Consider the following 21171-nt stretch of genomic DNA (forward strand, 5'->3'; position numbering starts at 1 on the left):
ATTTACATAAATAATAGAATCATAGCATGGTTGGGCTTGGAGGGGGTCTTACAGACCATCTAGTTCCAACCCTACATGAATCATGCCTAAATAAATATCCCCAAATAAACAATCCCCACTGATGATGTTTCTGGGTTTACTTTTGTCTGAAGGGGTAACTACTTCCCATCACCTAATCAGGGTCCAGTTTTGGGGGACAAATGATACACACTAAGAGAGGAGCCTGGCAGTAAGCCTAGCCCAAGGGAGAGAGCAGATAAATAAACAAATAAATCAAACACAGCCCAGGACCCGAGCACAGAGCCTGTGTGAGGTTGGCAACTGCAGCTCTGAGCCCTCACTGACCAAGGAGCAGGCAGTGCCATGGCCAAGGCCCCTTTTCCAGCTGTACCTGTCACACAGGTGGAACACTGAGGCTGAGCTCTGGCACCACCCTGGCTCTAGGAAAAGGAAATCCACAATTCACCTTCTTCTGAGACTGCTCCTCCTTCCCTGGGGTGGCACAGCATGGTGCCCATCCACTGAACCAGGCTCAGGAAAACCTGACTGAGCTACAGGAAATGGGGTTGGTTTTTACCAAACTATTTTTAAAAACTTTAATAATATAAACAAAAGAATGTTGGACCTTTCTGTTTTTGGTTTTTTTTTTTTTTTTTTTTTTTAACCTCACCAAATAAGCCAAGAGACTGAAGATCTTGCTGGTGTCACTGTGTTTTATATTGTTTTTTTTTTCCCATCTCTGAATATTGATATTCTCAGCTGGCAGTAACTGGGGTGTGCATCAGTTCCTGCTCCCAAAGGCAGGAACACCAGGAGCATCTTTGCTGGATTATGCAGGGAGTAACGACCACCAGCAGAGCCTTATACTGAAACTGCAGACTTGACACAGGGCAAACCACTGTGACTAAAGGCTCTAAAATGTAAAGTAAACTTTATTATCCTTGAACCACAAAATAGATTTCTTTGGTTGTACAAATTTCACTAGTTACAGTCTTGATGCGCTAATTTTCCCTCGGAGTCTCTTGGGAGAGAACGGGAGAGAATCCAGAGCCTGGCACCAGGTACCGCACAGGGAAAGGAGAGAAGAATCACAAGTTAGTCACCAAAACCCAGCCAGGATTGTTTCCAAAACTGCTCTTGTTAAAAAGCAAATGCTAAAATTAGATTTAAAAAGGAAAAGCTCAAATTGCTGATGATGGAGGCAGCTGCAGCTGCAGCATGAGATTATCAGAGTTCCCCTTCACAAGTCTGTAAAATCAAAACGTACAGAGTCAGTTAAAATGATCCGCTGGATTTTGGCATGAAAGGAGAGGCTCAACTAAAAAACTGCACCCAAAAAACTGCATCCAGCTCTTTCCTTCAGCAAATGTACAAGCAGATGTGCCTGTCAGTGCCCAGCCACTGTGAGGCTCAAGGTCCAACCCTGGTCTTACTGGGGAGTCAGAGAGCACCAATGGACAGGGAAGGGGATTGTGCCGAGCTGGGACCTTCCTCACGGTGAGAGGCAGTGATAAAAAGAAAAAGAAAAGGGTTGTTTCCCCTCACTAGTGGCAGCAGAGGCTGATGGCAGAGTTGGGAGCAGCAGCTGTGACCTCCACGTCTGCAGAGCTCACATGATTCAGAACCTGTGGAAACCAAGGCTCACACCCCCACTCATTTTCCTTTTTCCCTCTTGTGTGGGCAAACGTGCATTTTCCCTGTCCTCCATGGGAAGGGGCCTGAAGCCACTGAGCTGGCAAAGTGGAACTGTGTGGTTATTGCAAGGCACAGGCCAGCCCCATCCTGCTCCTGGTGCTCCCTGCCAGCCCACACCACAGCAGGCACCCCGTGACATCCCACCCCAGCCTACAGCCCGCACTGTGGGCACTGTGCACTCCCCATCTCCATGTGTAGGATCCTGTAACTCCCAACCTGACCCCAGCAACTCCACATTCTACCCATCCCCAGGTCCTGAACTCTACCCACTAAGGTACCTGCTGTCACACCTCCCACCTCTGCCCCCTGTCCTGCCCCACTGCTGCCACACATCCCTACGCCCCTGCTCTGGCTGCCAGCCCCAGCCCATTCCTGCCCCAGTGCCCAGTTCAGCCCCAGTGCCACAGGAGAGGCTCCTCCACTCCTGTGCTCTGCAGTGGTGACAAAGGGGATGTGCCCATCCGAGGTGGGAGCTGTCCCAGGACAGCACAAAGCCCCAGCAGGAGCAGAGTCCCGCCAGGACAGAGGCAGGTGGCACAGAGCTGGCTCTGCTTTCCTTGAGCACAGAGTGCCAGTGGCAGAGGGAGGCACTTTGCTGGAATTCTGCTGGGTTTATCTCTTTTTTTTCCTTCTTTTTGCCTCCAAGCTTCCCGTTCCCAAACACTCCCAAAGGGAAGTGAGGTGACACAGTGCAGGAGCTGGGAGGAGATGCTTTTTGGCAAAAGACTGGAAATTAAATAGGAGTAAAGGCAGGCTGGACCTTCCTCCTGATTCCCACCAGAGCAGAAGCTCCTTTTAACCACTACAAAACCCAAGCTGAGGCAGTAACAGCTGGAGCCCAACACACTCTCACACTCCTACATTCTCCCTGTCCTACTCTTCCCCACACACAATATTTACAGGCTAAAAAGCTGCCCACTGTCCTGGCCACCCTTCCTCTCCATCTGCCAGCAGTCAGTCCAGTGTTGTCCCAGTTTTGGGATGTGCCCCAGTGCACTGTTGGGTGAGAGACGAGGGCGGCTCACAGCCCCAGAGGAGTCAGCTGGCCACAGAGCTCCCGGGGAGCTCAGTCCCATGCGGAATCTGCAGGCAGGGGGGCAGCCTGCTGCTGTCCCTGGAGCTCCCGAGGGGGCTGTGCCAGGCCAGTCCAGTGCCAGGCTGTGCCAGGCCAGTCCAGTGGCCAGGGTCACCTATGTGGGGACAGCGGTCTCCAGGCTGCGCCGGCTGTGCCGGAGCTTCCTCTTGCTGCTGTACAGGGCCATGTCCTCCAGGGCTGAGGGAGCTGCTGCCGATGGATCCCCCGCTCCCAGGGCCTCCTCCTCCTCCTCCTCCGGCTGCCCGTCCTGCTCCCGGGGAACTGCAATGACAAGAGGGGTTCGCATCTGAGGACAAAGCCCTGGGCTAAGTCAGGGAAATCCTGAGAGGAAATCCTTCCCTGTGAGGTGCTGAGGCAAAGGCTGCCAGGGGAGCTGTGGCTCACAGCAACCCAGTCTGATGGAAGGGGTCCCTGCTCAGGGCAGGCGTGGGACTGGGAGGTCTGAAAAGCCCCTTCCCAGCCAAAGCATGCTGTGATTCTGGCAGCACACAGCTGGCACAGCTGGCACAGTTAATGCAGATGTCAAGGCTATCATAGGATGACAGAATGGTTTGTGCAGGAAAGAACTTTAAAGCTCATCCCATTCCACCCCTGCCACAGGCAGGGACACCTTCCACTGTCCCAGGCTGCCCCAAGCCCTGTCCAGCCTGGCCTGGAACACTTTCAGGAGTGTTCCAGGGTATTCCCAGGTGCTGGATTTGGGACAGCACTGGCCTCAGTCACTCACAGTAACTCCCTGGTGACCCACAGCTTGTGTAGGAGCACTGTGGGTGCTGGGGAGGAAGAGCCATGGGTGAGAAGACACCTGCCTGCAACAGCCCTGGTTCCCTGAATGTGACTGAAGTGCCAAGCTGCATGGAACACTGAGTGTCCTGAAATGTCCTGAGTGTCCTTGTGCTCTCCAGAGCAGGGATCCACCCCAGTCCAGGTCTGCAGGGCTGAGAGGCCCCTCTGCCACAGAGCAGGAGGAGAGCCTGGGTCACAGACTGGCCCAGCTGGCCAGGAGGGCTTTAAACTCAGGGGCACCACGTGCATGGTGGGGCAGCTGCTGTGCCTCAGGTGTTGGAATGGGAGGATCCAGACCCTTAGGGAAGGACAGGGACAGTGAGGTGAGGGTCCCCCCTTATGTCATGCCCAGCTGGACGCAGGGGCTGCTCTGACCACAGCTCTCAGGTCAGGACTGCAGAGACAGATGACACTCCTGACCAGGGACAGCTGACATCCTGAGGATGAAAGCACAGGCATTGCCACTGGGATGAATCCAGAGATTCCAGTTTTGTGTTGGCATTTTGATGAGAAAGAACCTGTGAAATGCAAGTCTGGAGAAAAACAGGATGGATGCAAGTCTGTCACCACCATATTTTCTGAAAAATCCTCTTTGCCCAGGATTCTTCTCCTGGGAAGCTGAGAAGCCTCAGAGAAAAATGAAAACAATAATTATCTGATTGCTTCTCCTGTGTTTTGCTGCTTTGGAATGTGTTTGGAGATTGTTCATTTAACAGGTGGTTGTTTCATTGGTTTCATGTGAATTGATGAACAGCAGCTGTGTTGAGGCTCTGGAGAGAGTCACAAGTTTTTCATTAGTATCTTTTAGCCTTCTGTAAGTATCCTTTCTCTATTCTTTAGTATAGTTTTAGTATAGTATTCTTTAATATCATAGAGATAATAAAATAATAAATTAGCCTTCTAAGAACATGGAGTCAGATTCATTCCTTCCTGCCACAGGGGACCCCAGAAAATACCACACAAGTCCTTGGAGTAGTGATGTGGCTAAAAAGGCTGGACAGGGATAAATTAAAGCCATGGGAGGACAGAGAGATTTAAATTAAAGCCACACGAGGGCAGAGAGTGTCAGAGCTGCAGAGTTCATTGGCCAGCAGCAATTAGGGCAGGTGCAGGATGCACCTGTGGCAGCTGCTGCCCACAGCAGACAGCCCAGGTGGGCAAGGAGCCCAGGGAAAAAGCAGCTCCTCACATCCCACAGGCAGCTTTCCAGCAGCAGGAGCAGCACACAGGCATCAGGGGAGGTTCTGCAACCTCAGGGCTACAGGACTGGGAAGCAAAAGTCTCAGGTGATCTGGAGAAGTCATGCCACAGCAAAGGGAACACTGCTTGGTTCCACCCTGAAAATGCTGCTCTGCAGTTCAGTAACTCCACAGCCTCATGGAAACCTTGCAATAAAGGTTTTTAAATCCCTTTAAGAGATGATGACCATGAAGTCAGACCAGAGAATGGGGGGACCTGTTTCTGCATGGGCAAGAGGACAGGGGTGTGCTGGGAGGAGTGAGATGCCAACACCTTCCTGCAGTGGGATTTCCTCAGAGTTCCTGATGTAGTGGCTTGCTAGCACAAGGTTTCAGAATTGCTGTGAGTCAAAAAGCCATAATTCCATGATCCAGGACCATTCTGATTATGCTGGCTGGAATGCTGCACTGCCTGGGAGAGAGAGAGGGGATGGGGGGCTCTGAAAAAGCCAGGAGAGCTGACTGGCATCCCCACCTCCATCCTTTCCAGATCACTGGGGAAAACCTGCTGGTTTGTGTGCCTCACACACATCACAGGTGATTTCAGCATCACTTCAGGACTCAGGGCTGGGTCTCTCATGAGCACCACATTTTCTTTCTGGCTTTCATCCCATTTGAGGGCCAGCAGAGCAGGGACAGGCAGCAGTGAGCTCTGGGTGCCCTGAGCAGCAGCTGCTATTCCCCAGCCCTTCCCTGAGCTCTCATCCCTGCACTGCCTGAACCAACGCCCTCAAGAGAATAACCCAGAGCTTAGAGGATGACTCTGAGGGATGAAGAACAGATCCTGTTCTCAGGAAAGTAAGTTTGTGTTGAGCTCTGCAGCAGAACCTCCTTCAGGAAACAGCTCAGCCATGGGTCAGCTGTCTGGGATGCAGCCTGGACTCAGAGGAATTGGTCAAGATAAAAGGAACTCTTTGGTTGTTTTTTAAATAAAGGGGTGAAACATGCAAAAAGGGTAAAGCAAACCATAACCAGCTGTTAGAGGCTACACAGCAGGCAGGCTCTGCCCAGCTCCTGGGAGCAGCTGGGTGAGGCTCAGGTGTGTGTTACAGGTGGGACAAGCAGACACAGCCCAGCTGGACAGCCCAGAGCTCCAGCTGCACACCTGTAACTCCTCCTGACTGAGGTGGCCATGGCCCACAGGTGCACCTCGGATGAATTCACCTGCACCATTCCCTGTTCCAGCAGAAGGGGCACCAGGCAGCCCCTGCATGAGGGACATCGTGCACCTGCAGCAGGTGACAGAGCCCAAAACCTCCCTGCCACATCCTCCTGCCACTCTGCTCCAGGACACAAACTGGAGAAAACCAGGCATGCTTGTAACACAGCACACTGGGAAATCAGTCATCACTGAAAACGATGCAAATGTGCAAATGTCCTACCCAAAATGAAGGTGGCGAGCGCGGAGTTGTCATTCTAGAACAGACAGAACATGGCATTGCTTCAAGCAGCAGAAGGTGAGGGGCTCAGGGGGGTCCCACAAGGCAGGGGAACCCTCCAGACCCAGAGCAAGGACAGCCAGGACTGCCTGGGCTGGGCCTGGGGCTGGGCTGGGCTTACCTGAGTTACTGCGCTCATCCACGTGTCTGAGGTCATCAGCTGCATCAGGGGACTGCAAGAGAAATGGGATCAGTGACACCTGGAACAGCTGGAACAGCTGGAACCCTCTGAGGGGACACTGACACTGCGGGGACACTGACAGAGAGGGGACATGGCCACAGAGGGGACACTGACAGAGAGGGGACACTGACAGAGAGGGGACACTGACAGAGAGGGGACAGTGACAGGGGACACTGACACAGAGGGGACACTGACACAGAGGGGACACTGACAGAGAGGGGACACTGACACAGAGGGGGGACACTGACAGAGAGGGGACATTGCCCATTGCTGACACTGACAGAGAGGGGACAGTGACACAGAGGGGACAGTGACACAGAGGGGACACTGACACTGAGGGGACAGTGACACAGAGGGGACACTGACAGAGAGGGGACACTGACAGAGGGGGGACACTGACAATGAGGGGACAGTGACACAGTGGGGACATGGCCACAGAGGGGACACTGACACAGGGACTCCAGCTGGAATCCCCCGTGCCTGACTCAGGCACCCTCGGCCAAGCCCCAAACTTTGTGTGTGCAGGAAGGAGAGGAAGAAACACAAAAGGCACAAAGAGTAGAGAGGGAAGAAAAAGGCAGTGAGCTGATAGAGGGGAGGTTTGTGTTGGAGATGAGTCAGAAATCCTTGCCCATGGTGGGCAGCCCTGGCACAGATGCCCCTGGATCCCTGGCAGTGGCCGAGGATCCTAGGCTGGATGGGGCTGGCAGCACCATGAGGGGCAGGGGAAGGTGTCCCTGCCATGGCAGGGCTGGGGTGGGATGGGATTTAAGGTCCCTTCCCACCCAAACCATCCCAGGATTCTGTGAACTATTGCACCCACAGACACTGCCTGAGGATTGGGAGGCACCTCCTCAGCTGCAGCAGAGCCAGTGCTGTCCCTGGGGAATTGGGGTGGTCTGGAGCCACCACAGGGCTCAAGCAGCCAGTCCCCAACTCGCCTGGGACAGAACTGGGGAGGGCACACCCCAAAGGGAAATGAGGAATGATTCCAGGAGCAGAGCAACACCATGAGGGACAGGCAGCAGTGAAGAACAGACACCAAATAAAGCAGGAGTGCCTGAGAATCCTCACACGGCACTCTGCCACAGCCAGCCTGTCTGCAGTGACACCTTTGTGTCTGCAGTGACACCTTTGTGTCCTCTCTGTGTCTGCAGTGACACCTTTGTGTCCCCTTTGTGTCTGCAGTGACACCTTTGTGTCTGCAGTGACACCTTTGTGTCCCCTCTGTGTCTGCAGTGACACCTTTGTGTCTGCAGTGACACCTTTGTGTCTGCAGTGACACCTTTGTGTGTCCCCTTTGTGTCTGCAGTGACACCTTTGTGTCCTCTCTGTGTCTGCAGTGACACCTTTGTGTGTCCCCTTTGTGTCTGCAGTGACACCTTTGTGTCTGCAGTGACACCTTTGTGTCCCCGGTTTGTGTCTGCAGTGACACCTTTGTGTGTCCCCTTTGTGTCTGCAGTGACACCTTTGTGTCCCCTTTGTGTCTGCAGTGACACCTTTGTGTCCTCTCTGTGTCTGCAGTGACACCTTTGTGTGTCCCCTTTGTGTCTGCAGTGACACCTTTGTGTCTGCAGTGACACCTTTGTGTCCCCTCTGTGTCTGCAGTGACACCTTTGTGTCCCCTTTGTGTCTGCAGTGACACCTTTGTGTCTGCAGTGACACCTTTGTGTCCCCTTTGTGTCTGCAGTGACACCTTTGTGTCCCCACTGTGAACTGAGGCTCAGTGTGGCAGTGCTTGCTGGCTCCCCACACCCTGAATCTGCTTCATGGTCTGCACACAGAACTAAAAAACCCACCCAAAACCCTTCAGACACTAAAAACCCACCCAAAACCCTTCAAACACTAAAAAACTCACCCAAAACCCTTCAGACACTAAAAACCCACCTAAACCCCTTCAGACACTAAAAACCCACCCAAAACCCTTCAGACACTAAAAGCCCACCTAAACCCCTTCAGACACAGGGAATCTGCCCAATCCAGCTGTCACAAATGCCACCAGGGACTGACTGAGCCAGGCAGTCCCAGCTCCCAGCCCCACAAGGTTGGTTCCAGTGGCTCCCAGAGCAGGGGCCAGGGGTCAGAGTCACCTCCAGAGCTGGCAGCCCATGACAAAGGAGCTCAAACCAGCCCATCTGAGGAAGGAGAAGCACCTCACCATGGCTTCCACTCTCAGAACCAGGTGCTGGCTCCACAGCTCACTGCCAGCAGGATTACAGCCTGAGAAGAGGCACCCAGGGCTCCTGAGCAGTACACAAGCACAGCCCCAATCTGGCATTTGCTAGCCATCATTTCTGTCACTTTTTCTTCCCTTTTAGTTCTCATCTTTCACTTAAAACTATTCCAGGAGCCATTCTGGTGAAGATGCAGATGTTTTCTATCTGCAAGGCTTTTGTCATTCATTTTAAAACCATCTGGACCAACCTTTTCCTAACTCCTCTTGGCTGGAGGCTCCAGCAAGCCCTCAGTTTCCAGCAGGACTGGTGTCTCTGCCCCAAGGCCTCTGCAGAGGGCTCCCCCAAACCCCTCAGGCTCAGCTCCTGCACCAAACCAAGGTCTGAGCTGTGCAGAGGTGGCTCAGCATGCAGTTTATACCTGGATTTCGTAAACAGGTTTGGAGGAAGGAATAGCAGCAAATTCCCGGTAGTCAAACTTCTTTTCAGACATTGACTAGAAGGGACAGCAGAGGGGAAGAAACAGAGAAGAGAGAGTGAGGGAGAGGAAGGGCTGGAGAGGCAGCAGCAAGCTGAGCAAGGCAAGCAGAGACCCCAGCAGAAGCAGAGGGAGAGGCAAGAGAGCCTGGACAGGGGATGTGGGACAGAGCATGGGATATGGGACAGCCCTGGGACACCCTGGGACAGAGCCTGGGACAGAGCCTGGGACAGAGCCTGGGACAGAGCCTGGGATATGGGACAGAGCCTGGGACAGAGCCTGGGATGTGGGACAGAGCCTGGGACAGAGCCTGGGATGTGGGACAGCCCTGGGACACAGCCTGGGATGTGGGGCACTCCTGGGACACCCTGGGACAGAGCCTGGGATGTGGGACAGAGCCTGGGACAGAGCCTGGGACACAGCCTGGGACGTGGGACAGAGCCTGGGACAGAGCCTGGGACAGAGCCTGGGCTGTGGGGCACTCCTGGGACACTGCCCTGGGATGTGGAACAGCCCTGGGACAGAGTTTGGGATGTGGGGCACTCCTGGGACAGAGTTTGGGATGTGGGACAGCCCTGGGACACAGCCTGGGATGTGGGGCACTCCTGGGACACCCTGGGACAGAGCCTGGGATGTGGGGCACCCCTGGGACACTGCCCTGGAGCTCTCCTGGTGGCAGGAGGGGTTTGACCACACAGGAAGCATCCCCTGCTCCAGTGAAATGTTAATGCACACCAGGGCAGGTGGGAAAGCTGGTTCTGGGGGAAGTTCATGGCAACATTTCTGACGGCCAGGGCAGAGTCAGAATCTCAGCCCAGGGCTGGGTTTTGGGGTGACCTGGCAGGACAAGGCTCCCTCTCTGCTGCTGCTCCCCCTGCTCTGTCCCACCAGTTCTTACAGGGCTGTGCAACACTGGCCTTTTGCTCAGGGCTAGCAAAGGGAAAACGCTGATTGCAGCTGCAGGTCTGCCCTGTGCTCTTGAGGAAACACAGGGCCAAAATCCCCCAGGGGAAGTGAAAGGATTTCTGAACCTGGGGAAAGGCCTTCTGAGCATGGAGAAAGGCTCTCTGAACCAGGGAAAGGCTTTGTGAACCTGGGAAAGGCTTTCTGAACAAGGAAAAGGCTTTCAGAACCAGGGAAAGGCATTCTGAGCATGGAGAAAGGCTCTCTGAACCAGGGAAAGGCTTTGTGAACCTGGGAAAGGCTTTCTGAACAAGGAAAAGGCTTTCTGGACCAGGGAAAGGCATTCTGAGCATGGAGAAAGGCTTTCTGAACCAGGGAAAGGCTCTCTGAACCAGGGAAAGGCTTTCTGAACCAGGGAAAGGCTTTCTGAGCATGGAGAAAGGCTCTCTGAACCAGGGAAAGGCTTTCTGAGCATGGAGAAAGGCTCTCTGAACCAGGGAAAGGCTCTCTGAACCTGAGAAAGGCTTTCTGAACCTAAAGGCTCTCTGAACCAGGGAAAGGCTTTCTGGACCAGGGAAAGGCTTTCTGAACCTGGGAAAGGCTCTCTGGACCAGGGAAAGGCTTTCTGGACCAGGGAAAGGCTTTGTGAACCAGGGAAAGGCTTTCTGAACCTGGGAAAGGCTTTCTGGACCAGGGAAAGGCTCTCTGAACCAGGGAAAGGCTTTCTGAACCAGGGAAAGGCTTTTTGAACCTGGGAAAGGCTTTCTGGACCTGGTGGAAATCTTTCTGAAGCAGGAGGTGAAGCAGCACGGATGGATGGCACCATAGAACAGGGCACAGAGAGCAGATGTCCCCTGGCAGCTGCAGTAAAGGGGGTTCCTCTGGCCAGGAGTTTGGCCAAGCTCCATCCACAGACCCCCCTCCCTTCCCTGCACCATGCAGCAAGGACTGAGAGGGAGCCACAGCTCTCAGCAGAGCTGAGCAGCCAGGGAGTGCCAGGGTTTGGGAAAGGTGACAAAGGAATGGCAGGGTTTGGGAAAGGTGACAAAAGCAAGGAGAACACCACACCAGGGAATGCCAGGGTTGGGGAAAGGTGACAAAAGCAGGCAGGAAACACCATACCAGCCTGAGCAACCAGGGAGTGCCAGGGTTTGGGAAAGGTGACAAAGGAATGGCAGGGTTTGGGAAAGGTGACAAAAGCAAGGAGAACACTGTACCAGGGAATGCCAGGGTTGGGGAAAGGTGACAAAAGCAAGGAGAACACCGTACCAGCCTTCCTGGGGAGGTGACGTTCCTGGGGCTGCAGTCTGCAGGAGGGGACAGAAAGGCACAGTGAGTGACAGCCTGGCTGGTGACAGCCACCCCTGGCAGCCCCTGCAGCAGCCTCAGAGGGGTGGCACCACGCTAAGGGTGTCACTGTCCCCTGCCCTCCCAACCAACACCTCCCCACTGCTGTTCCAGGAGATCGGGATTCCTGAAAAAAGGAATCCTGAATTCCAGCCAGGAAGAAGGAAGGAATTGCCCCCCAGAAGGAGGGAATTGCTCCCAGAGGCAGGGAATTGCCTCCAGAGCTGGGAATTGCCCCAGAGGCAGGGAATTGCCCCCCAGAGCAGGGAATTGCCCCAGAGGCAGGGAATTGCCCCTAGAGGCAGGGAATTGGCCCCAGAGCAGGGAATTGCCCCAGAGGCAGGGAATTGCCCCCAGAGGCAGGGAATTGCCCCCCAGAAGGAGGGAATTGCTCCCAGAGGCAGGGAATTGCCCCCAGAGCAGGGAATTGCCCCCAGAGGCAGGGAATTGCCCCAGAAGCAGGGAATTGCCCCCAGAGCAGGGAATTGCCCCAGAGGCAGGGAATTGCCCCTAGAGGCAGGGAATTTCCCCCCAGAGGCAGGGAATTGCCCCAGAGGCAGGGAATTGCCCCCCAGAGCAGGGAATTGCCCCCAGAAGGTGGGAATTGGCCCCAGAGCAGGGAATTGCCCCCAGAGCAGGGAATTGCCCCAGAGGCAGGGAATTGCCCCTAGAGGCAGGGAATTGCCCCCCTCCCCCTGTTCTGTACCCTCCAGAGGCGTGGGTGACGGGGTGGGCGCCGGGGACGGGGACTCTGCCAGCTGCTCCAGGGTGCTGCGCTTCTTCCCCTCCTTGGACTTGGCAATGACCATCTGGGCCTTGAGGGCATCCTGCTCCAGGGACTTCATCCTGCCAGGAACGGGGTGAGGGTGGGGAGAGGAGCCATCAGTGCTGCCAGAGCCCGCCAGGGTCCCCAGGGGGACAGCTGGGCTGGCGGCCATCCCAAACACGCACCTGGGAGCCCCTGTGCCAAACACACAGAGCCTGAGGCTATGGACCAGCAGCACACTGTGGGCAGCCCCAGAGTGCCCCACAGCAGGACAGTGACCTGAGCTGGGGACAGTGACCTGAGCTGGGGACAGAACTGCCAGGGTCACACAGGCAGGATCAGTGCTGGGGGCTTCACCCTCCCTGCCCTGTGCTCAGGGGGCTGCACCCTCCCTTGTTCTGCACCTGAACCCTCCTCAGCCAGCACAGATCAGTGCTGGGGGCTTCACCCTCCCTGCCCTGGGCTGTACCTGAACCCTCCTCAGCCAGCAGAGATCAGTGCTGGGGGCTTCACCCTCCCTTGTTCTGCACCTGAACCCTCCTCAGCCAGCAGAGATCAGTGCTGGGGGCTTCACCCTCCCTTGTTCTGAACCTGAACCCTCCTCAGCCAGCACAGATCAGTGCTGGGGGCTTCACCCTCCCTTGTTCTGCACCTGAACCCTCCTCAGCCAGCAGCGATCAGTGCTGGGGGCTTCACCCTCCCTTGTTCTGCACTTGAACACTCCTCAGCCAGCACAGATCAGTGCTGGGGGCTCCACTCTGCCCTGTGCTGCACCTGAACCCTCCTCAACCAGCAGAGATCAGTGCTGGGGGCTTCACCCTCCCTTGTTCTGAACCTGAACCCTCCTCAGCCCGCAGAGATCATGGATGGCCAGGCTGGACGGGGCCCTGAGCACCCTGCTCTGGTGGAACTGGCAGGGAGTGGAACTGGGTGATCTCTAAGGTTCCTTCCAACCCCTCTGGGACTCTGTGACACAGCTGTGGAACATCAGAGGTGTCTGTTCCTTCCTTCCTTCCTTCCTTCCTTCCTTCCTTCCTTCCTTCACACAGCTGTGGAACATCAGAGGTGTCTGTTCCTTCCTCCCCATCAGACAGGCAGCCCCAGCACCCCCTCTGCTCTCTGGGGTCACACCAGGGCCCAGCCTGGTCCTGCCCCAGGAGCCCCCAGAGGGGCACAGGGGACACGGACAGGAGCATGCAGCTGTGGGAGGGCAGTGCACACCTGGATTGGCCTCCTCCTGCCCCAGGGGTGGCTCTCGAGGGATGGCTCTGCCCTGGGGCAGCAGCTCTCTGCCTGGACTGGTACAGCCTCCTGGCCAGGTCCTGCTCGTACTGCTTAACACTGTCTTCAAGGGCTGAGCATCTGAGGAGCAGCAGCAGGAACAGGAGGGACAGGAGGAACAGGAGGAGGGAGAGGAAGAGATGGTGGTGATGAACATTGCAGCAGACAAGAACAGGAAAAGAAAGAAACAGATACAGGAACGTACCCTGGGCAGGGGAAACTCGGGTCTGACACGGGGCAGCCTGGGCTGGTCCCACACCTGATCCCACCCAACCCTGGCCACTGCTGGGGCAGCCTGGGGCAGCCTGGGATGGTGCTCAGGAACAGCAGCCTCCACCAGTGCCCACATCCAGGGGACCAGGACCACATCCAGGGGACACCCTCCCAGTGCTGGGAGGGACCAGGAACAGCTCCAGCCCCATGGAGGGACCAGGAACAGCTCCAGCCCCATAGGAGGGACCAGGAGCAGCTCCAGCCCCATGGGAAGGGCTGTGGGGTGGTTAGGGGTGAGTGTGGGTCAGGCTGAGGGCTGTGGGCACACCTGGGACAGCTACACTGACCAGGAACAGCTCCAGCCCCATAGGAGGGACCAGGAACAGCTCCAGCCCCATGGGAAGGACCAGGAGCAGCTCCAGCCCCATGGAAAGGCTGTGGGGTGGTCAGAGGGTGTGGGTCAGGCTGAGGGCACCCCTGGGCCAGCCCCTCAGCTACACTGACCATGTAGTCCCTGCACTCCTCATGGGAAAGGGGAACACAATGCCAAGCACAGGACACACCAGGGACACTGAGGGTGAGTGTGTCCCTAAGCCAAATGTGCCAAAATGCTCGTGGGCCCGGCTGGGCACCTGCCCCAGGGTGAGCACCAGAGCCTCTGAACCTCCCTGTTCCCACAGGACACGGGCCTGGAGGGACAGGACACAGGGAATGGCTTCCCACTGCCAGAGGCAGGGGTAGATGGGATATCCAGGAAAAATCCTTCCCTGTGAGGGTGGTGACAGTGCCCAGAGCAGCTGGGGCTGCCCCTGGATCCCTGGCAGGGCCCAAGGCCAGGCTGGACAGGCCTGGGATCCACCTGGGATGGAGGGAGGTGTCCCTGCCATGGCAGGGGTGGAACCAGACAAACCCTAAGGTCCCTTCCACCCCAAACTGTTCCATGATCCATGACCCGTGGGCAAGGTGGCTCTGTGTGTGTCTGCACAGAGCACAGGGGTGCTGGGGAAGGGGCATCACTCATCCTGGCAGGGCACTGATGGCACAGGGAGAGCAAGGAGAGCCCAAGGAGGGCAAACTGAGGGTCACGAGTGACAGCACAGAGCAGAGAACTGGAAACAAGCAGAAGACAGGAGATCAGAGAGGGAGGAACAAACCCAGTGGGGTGGTGGGGCTGAGCCCTGCGAGTGGGGCAGGACAGAACCTCCCCTGCAGACAGGACCTGACCACATCCCTGTGCCCATTCCAGAGCTGGAAAAGGGGCCCTGACAGCACTGGAACCTCCTGGAACAGTCCCTCCCTGTCCCACAGAAAGGGACAAGGGCCTGCAGTGCCAGGACAAGGGGGAAGGAATGGCTTCCCTCTGCCAGAGGGCAGGGCTAGAGGGGGGGAGCTTGGAAAATCCTTTCCTGGGAGCCCTGGCACAGGTGCCCAGAGCAGCTGTGGCTGCCCCTGGATCCCTGGCAGTGCCCAAGGCCAGGCTGGGCAGGGCTGGGAGCAGCCTGGGACAGGGGAAGGTGTCCCTGCCATGGCAGGGGTGGGAGGGATGGCACTGATGCTCTCCCCTGAGCCACCCAGGGATTCTGTGAAAACCCATCTCAGAGAAAACTGCTCAAAGCCCCAGAACATCAGTCCAGCTCTCACTGAGGATCTGCTTTGCACTTCTGCACTCTCAGAGCCTCCTTGGGAGCAACAGCCCCATGATCACCCACGCACCAACACTGGAACTGCCCCCAGTGATCCCTCCAGTCTTTTCTAAAACCCTGTCCCCTCCAGGCCTCATCCAAACCCCAAAAGAGAGCTCAGACTGTCCTTTGAATGTCTCCTACAGGAATATCAGGAGAAGAAAAACCATCAATAGGAGCAGCCTGAGTGATTTTTGGAAGGAATTCTATGATGCAGTAAACATCTGGACTAGCTTCAAGTCTTAAGTTCTGAATTAGGAAGTTCTCTTTCTTCCAGAACAACTTTTAGTCACTCTTTCATGGCTGATGGAACAGCTCATGTGGGAAAGAATGGGAATGGCCAGATCCTGCCATTCTTGGCTGCAGCAGGATGTCCAGCCCAGCAACACTGGAAATGTGAAATTCCACTTTTCCTTTTGGACCTTGTGTGACCCTGCAGCCTCAGTGACACCATTCCAAAAGGGTCACAAACAAGGTGGGAATGGTGTGTGAGGGCAGCACTCAGCTGGGCTTGTGTCCATGGGGAGCTCCCTGTGTGCAGGGCTGGGCAGGCACTGGGGCACCCTGGAGCCCTGTGCTGACACAAGGGACAGCTCAGCCAGGGCTTGATCCTGCACAGCCTCCCTCAACATCTGCCCTTGAAAGGGCGCCCCATTCCCTGGTTTCACTCCCTTTGGGTGCCAGATGTGCAGGAGCTGCCCTGCCCTGTGAAAGGATTCCCCACTCCCTGGTTTTACTCCTTTGGGAGCAGCCCTGCCCTGTGAAAGGATCCCCCATTCCCTGGTTTTATTCCCCTTAAGTCTCAGATGTGCAGGAGCTGCCCTGCTGTGTGAAAGGATCCCCATTCCCTGGTTTTACTCCTTTAGGAGCTGCCCTGCTGTGTGAAAGGATCCCCATTCCCTGGTTTTATTCCCTTTGGGAGCTGCCCTGCTGTGTGAAAGGATCCCCACTCCCCGGTTCCACTCCTTTAGGAGCAGCCCTGTAACAGCATCCCCCACTCCCCGGTTTAACTCCTTTAGGAGCTGCCCTGCTGTGTGAAAGGATCCCCATTCCCTGGTTTCACTCCTTTGGGAGCTGCCCTGCTGTGTGAAAGGATCCCCACTCCCCGGTTTCACTCCTTTAGGAGCAGCCCTGTAACAGCATCCCGCACTCCCCGGTTTCACTCCCTTTATCCCCCACACCCGGGAGCAGCCCAGCTCCATCCCCGGAGGGCAGGGAGGCCCTGGCTCACCGTGCTGCCCTCCACATGGCCCGTTTCTCGGCCTCCAGGGCCCGGCGTTCAGCCGGGGACAGCTCCTTGTCCTGCTGGGCCAGCAGCTCGGGGCTCTGCATCCGCAGCCGCTCCTGGTGCCGCCGCTCCGCCTTGGCCGTGCGCACGGGAGCGCCGGGCTCTGCAAGGGTTAACCTGACACAGAGGGGACAGGGGGATGCAGGGCTCACCTGGCAGGCAGGGGCAGCTGGGGTCACCTGCCAGCTCTGCACACCTGCCCTGTACCATGGCAGCCCTGCTCACCTGCCAGCCCTGCTCACCTGCCCCCCTGTGCACGGGAGCGCCGGGCTCTGCAAGGGTTAACCTGACACAGAGGGGACAGGGGGATGCAGGGCTCAGCCGGGCACGGGGGGCTGCAGGGCTCACCTGCCCTGCGCCCCTGGGAGCTCTGCTCACCTGCCAGCCCTGCTCACCTGCCCTGTACCATGGCAGCCCTGCTCACCTGCCCCCCTGTGCACGTGAGTGCTGGGCTCTGCCAGGGTTAACCTGACACAGAGGGGACAGGGGGCTCTGGGGGGGCTGCAGGGCTCACCTGGCAGGCAGGGGCACCTGGGGTCACCTGCCCAGTGCCCCTGGGAGCTCTGCTCACCTGCCAGGTCTGCTCACCTTCTGGGCCATGGCAGCTCTGCTCACCTGCCCTCTGCCCCTGTCAGCTCTGCTCACCTGCCCTGCGCCACTGACAGCTCTGCTCACCTGTCCTGTGCCCCTGGGAGCTCTGCTCACTTGCCTGGTGCCACTGGCACGGGCTGCCATGGATGGGGAGCACACAGGACACAGGAAAGCTCCTTGTAAGGAGTTTCTGGCTGGATGGGGCTTGGACTGTCCTTGGAGCAATCCTCAAAGTGTCACAGACATCTTTTATGAAAAATCCTTCCCTTAGGATTTTTCCTCCTGAGAAGCTGAGAGGCCTCAGGAACAAAATGTAAACAGTAATTATCTGCTGCTGTGGAATGCAACAGGTGGATCTGTGATTGGTCTCATGTGGTTGTTTCTAATTAATGGCCAATCATAGTCAGCTGACTCAGACTCTGTCCAAGCCACAAGCCTTTGTTATGATTCCTGCTTTTTCTACTCTTAGCTAGCCTTCTGATGAAATCCTTTCTTCTATTCTTTTAGCATAGTTTTAATGTAATATATATCATAAAATAATAAATCAAGCCTTCTGAAACATGGAGTCAGATCCTTGTCTCTTCCCTCATCCTCAGACCCCTGTGAACACGGTCACACCGAAGGCCAGGGGGTTGAAACCAGAGGGTCTTGCAGGTCCCTCCCACCCAACCCAACCCATGCTGGGTTCCATGAAGTTGGCTCTGCTCAGTTCCCCTCCCTCTGTCCCCCAGACCCTTCCCTGGCAGCCCCTGGCTGTTCAAAAGGAGCAACTCTGCAGCCCCTGCCCCACTCACCCCGACATGGAGTTGGTTCTGTGCTCAGGCTTGATCCCCTCCTCCAGGGAATTCCTCTGTGAGCTGCTGTTCTCACTGAGCTCCAAGGGCCTGGAAAAAAACCCCTGTGAGCTGCAGCACCACGGGCTGCACAGCTCCACCCCAGGAAAGCAACAACTGCTCCAGGGTAAAGTCACAGCCCTCCGCGACCTCCGCTGTGAACATTCCTGTGGGATCTCCTTAACATCCACACGAATATCAGAGCTCATTTCCTGCACCTGCAGATCACCCAGCCACTGACACACACACACACACACACACACACAATTTTTTCCTCAGTTTTCCTAATAAAAATATTTGCTGGGCTTTCTTTTCCTCTGGATCTCACCCTTCAGTCCTGGGAAGCAGGACCTCACACTTGGCTTTGTTAGATGTGGCACAAAGGGATTCCAAACAGAGGAAACCAAGAAAGATTCCCTGTGGAAACACTTGTCACCTGATCCTGATTTTATACCCTCATTAACAGATTAATTTGATTATTTTAAGTTCTTCCAATGAGATGGGCTATGGAGCTGCTCTGAGGGCTGGAACCTGGCTGGGAGAGCTGGGGGTGTTCAGTTTATAGTGACACTCAGCTCTGACTTTTACTGCTCAAGTTTAATTAAATTTCAGTTTCTCTCCCAGCATGAGGAAGATTATTTCAGGAAACACAACTTCAGTCTCTTCCACTGCCTCCCTTGCATTCAAGCATAAATAATAAACAACTGAAAGTCATCTGATGGACCCAGGCTTCCTGTTCTTCAGCATTGCACGTTTCAGGATGAGAACAAGCAGGGATCAGTGGGGCTTCCCAGAAAACCAAGGGGCTGTGTGTGACTGCTTTCCTCCTTGGAGCTGCCTCAGCTCAGAGGGGCAGGGGAAGTCTCAGGGCATCATGATGTGAGAAGCTCCTCCAGTGAGACTGGGCAGAAACAACAGAGAGAAATGAGATTGCACATGCCAGGGTGTGTTCTGCCACCGTGACTGACAAGTGTTTGTGGAGAGGAGACTGTCCCAAAGGCTTCAAAGGCAGATAAGGACAGCTTCAGCTTTACTCCAGTGCATTCTGAATTTATCTGGAGCCTTTGAGAACCTTGTTCTCATTCCTCTGTTCTATGCCCAAGAATTAGAAAAAAACATCAAGGTAACCAGGAGGCCAAGTCCCAGAGAATGGGGAAACAAAAGCCTAAAAAACCCCCAAACCTGTTTTAGCATCACTTCATCATTCAGCTTATCCTGAAGCATCTGTCTCTAAAAATCAACCTCTCTCCACACCCTGGGGCACAGCTGAAGGAGCTGCTCCCTGGAAGAGTGAGATGCAAAATTTGGCCTTTTCTGTGCAGAAATCTCTGCCAGCCCTGTCCCCTGAGAGCTCCAGGGACACTCTGCCTGTGGGAGGTGCAGGGCCTGCCCAGGGTGAGACAGAGTAGAAATTCTCCAGAGTAGAAATCCATTTTGATTTAGGTCAAATGTCCATCTCTGAGTTGAGTCTGTGGCTAGAAAACATGGCTGTGTAGCCTGACTGCAAAGCCTGGGCTCAGGGAAACTGATTCAGCGAAGGACAGAGATAAGGGGGGGGAACACAAGGTGATAAAGAGAAACAGAGACTGCTGTGAGAGCAGGTCAACCTGACCAAGGAATTCCTTCTGATAAAGAAGAACTAGCAGCAAATGTCACATGAAATTCGTGAAAATTAATATGTATGAACCTATTGTGAAATTGTGTGCATATTTATTTGAGAGGGGGATAAAAAGAGACCTGAAGTTCCCAGAGGTACACATGTCTTTTAAGGAGAGTAATCCCCACATGTAATAATAAACATACCGGCTTTACAACTTGCACAAAAGTTGTGGGGTTTTGGTTATCTCTGCAAAACAAGGGTGCTGCCTTACCGAGCTGCTGGAGCCTGGCTGCTCCTTCCATTCAGCCTCTCCACCTTGTACTCCACGCCCTCGATGATGACGCTGGACTGCACGGCCTCGGGTGCCTGCCTGCCCTCCTCCTCCTCCTCCTCAGCTTCCTCCTCCAGCAGAAGGGCTCGCTGCTGCTGCAGCTTGCGGGCTGCCAGGGACACGGGAGGCAGCTCACAGCAGAGAGCACTGGCTGAGCCCCCGGGGTGGGACTGCAGGGGGGTCCTGACACTCTGACACTGAACCCTCCAGGATGGGACCCCTTGGCAGGCCCTGACACTCTGACAATGAACCCTCCAGGATGAGACCTCTGGGCAGGCCCTGACACTCTGACAATGAACCCTCCAGGATGGAACCTCTGGGCAGGCCCTGACACTCTGACAATGAACCCTCCAGGATGAGACCTCTGGGCAGGCCCTGACACTCTGACAGTGAACCCTCCAGGATGGAACCTCTGGGCAGGCCCTGACACTCTGACAATGAACCCTCCAGGATGAGACCTCTGGGCCTGTCCCGACACTGAACCCTCCAGGATGAGACCTCTGGGCCTGTCCTGACACTGAACCCCACAGGATGGGACCCCTTGGCAGGTCCTGACACTCTGACAATGAACCCTCCAGGATGGGACCTCTGGGCAGGCCCTGACACTGAACCCCCAAGAGATTCAGTCCTGACAATGAACCCTCCAGGATGGGACTGTGGGGGGGTCCTGGCACTGAACCCCCAGGATGGGACCTTTGGGCAGGCCCTGACACTGAATCCTGCAGGATGGGACCCCTTGGCAGGCCCTGACACTGAACCCTGCAGGATGGGACCCCTTGGCAGGTCCAGACACTCTGACACTGAACCCCCCAGGATGGGACCTTTGGGCAGGCCCTGACACTCTGACAATGAACCCTTCAGGATGGAACCTCTGGGCAGGCCCTGACACTGAACCCCTCTGGGCAGGTCCTGGCACAGAACCTGCAGGATGGGACCTGTGGGCAGGTCCTTCTCATCCTTGCAAGTCTGGGCTGTTTCAGTGCACCCCCTCTCCATGAACACCTCTGTTCCTCCACACTTCCACCAATGATGAAACAAACTCTGCATGGTTTCCTCAGCCCCCCCTTCCTTATCCACCAGATTTCCATCCCTGGACACCCAGGGCAGATTTCCCTGCCCTTTTCCCAGAAGGAAGGAAAAGCCCTGGCAGTCTGCATGTGCCCCTGGCCTCCTGCAGGAGCCAAGGCTGGGTGCTGGTGCTGGCCCCACGTGTGGCAGTGGCCCTGGGGACAGCTCTGCTGTCAGCACA

The 21171-nt window shown here is 55.8% G+C and overlaps 1 protein-coding gene across 19 annotated transcripts in view; it reads right to left on the reverse strand.

Annotated features, from left to right (window-relative positions):
* Window positions 1-914: 914 nt before the first annotated feature.
* SCRIB (scribble planar cell polarity protein) overlaps window positions 915-21171 on the reverse strand; it is a 137402-nt gene continuing 117145 nt past the window's right edge. For 13 of the 19 annotated variants that reach the window (XM_071418128.1, XM_071418140.1, XM_071418139.1 and 10 more), the window contains 10 exons: window positions 19863-20031; window positions 17953-18042; window positions 16793-16853; window positions 16511-16746; window positions 13325-13465; window positions 12044-12183; window positions 11260-11297; window positions 9031-9105; window positions 6376-6427; window positions 915-3052 (listed from right to left, as the gene is read on the reverse strand). In XM_071418128.1, coding sequence (XP_071274229.1) covers window positions 2886-3052; window positions 6376-6427; window positions 9031-9105; window positions 11260-11297; window positions 12044-12183; window positions 13325-13465; window positions 16511-16746; window positions 16793-16853; window positions 17953-18042; window positions 19863-20031 — 1169 coding nt within the window. In that variant the 3' untranslated portion in view covers window positions 915-2885. The remainder of the gene's footprint in view (window positions 3053-6375; window positions 6428-9030; window positions 9106-11259; window positions 11298-12043; window positions 12184-13324; window positions 13466-16510; window positions 16747-16792; window positions 16854-17952; window positions 18043-19862; window positions 20032-21171) is intronic. The other 6 variants (XM_071418134.1, XM_071418132.1, XM_071418141.1 and 3 more) reach the window with 4 other exon arrangements.

The sequence above is a fragment of the Agelaius tricolor genome, unplaced genomic scaffold, assembly GCF_023055355.1.
Source record: "Agelaius tricolor isolate 1412-34295 unplaced genomic scaffold, bAgeTri1.0.p SCAF_78, whole genome shotgun sequence".
Lineage (NCBI taxonomy): Eukaryota > Metazoa > Chordata > Aves > Passeriformes > Icteridae > Agelaius > Agelaius tricolor.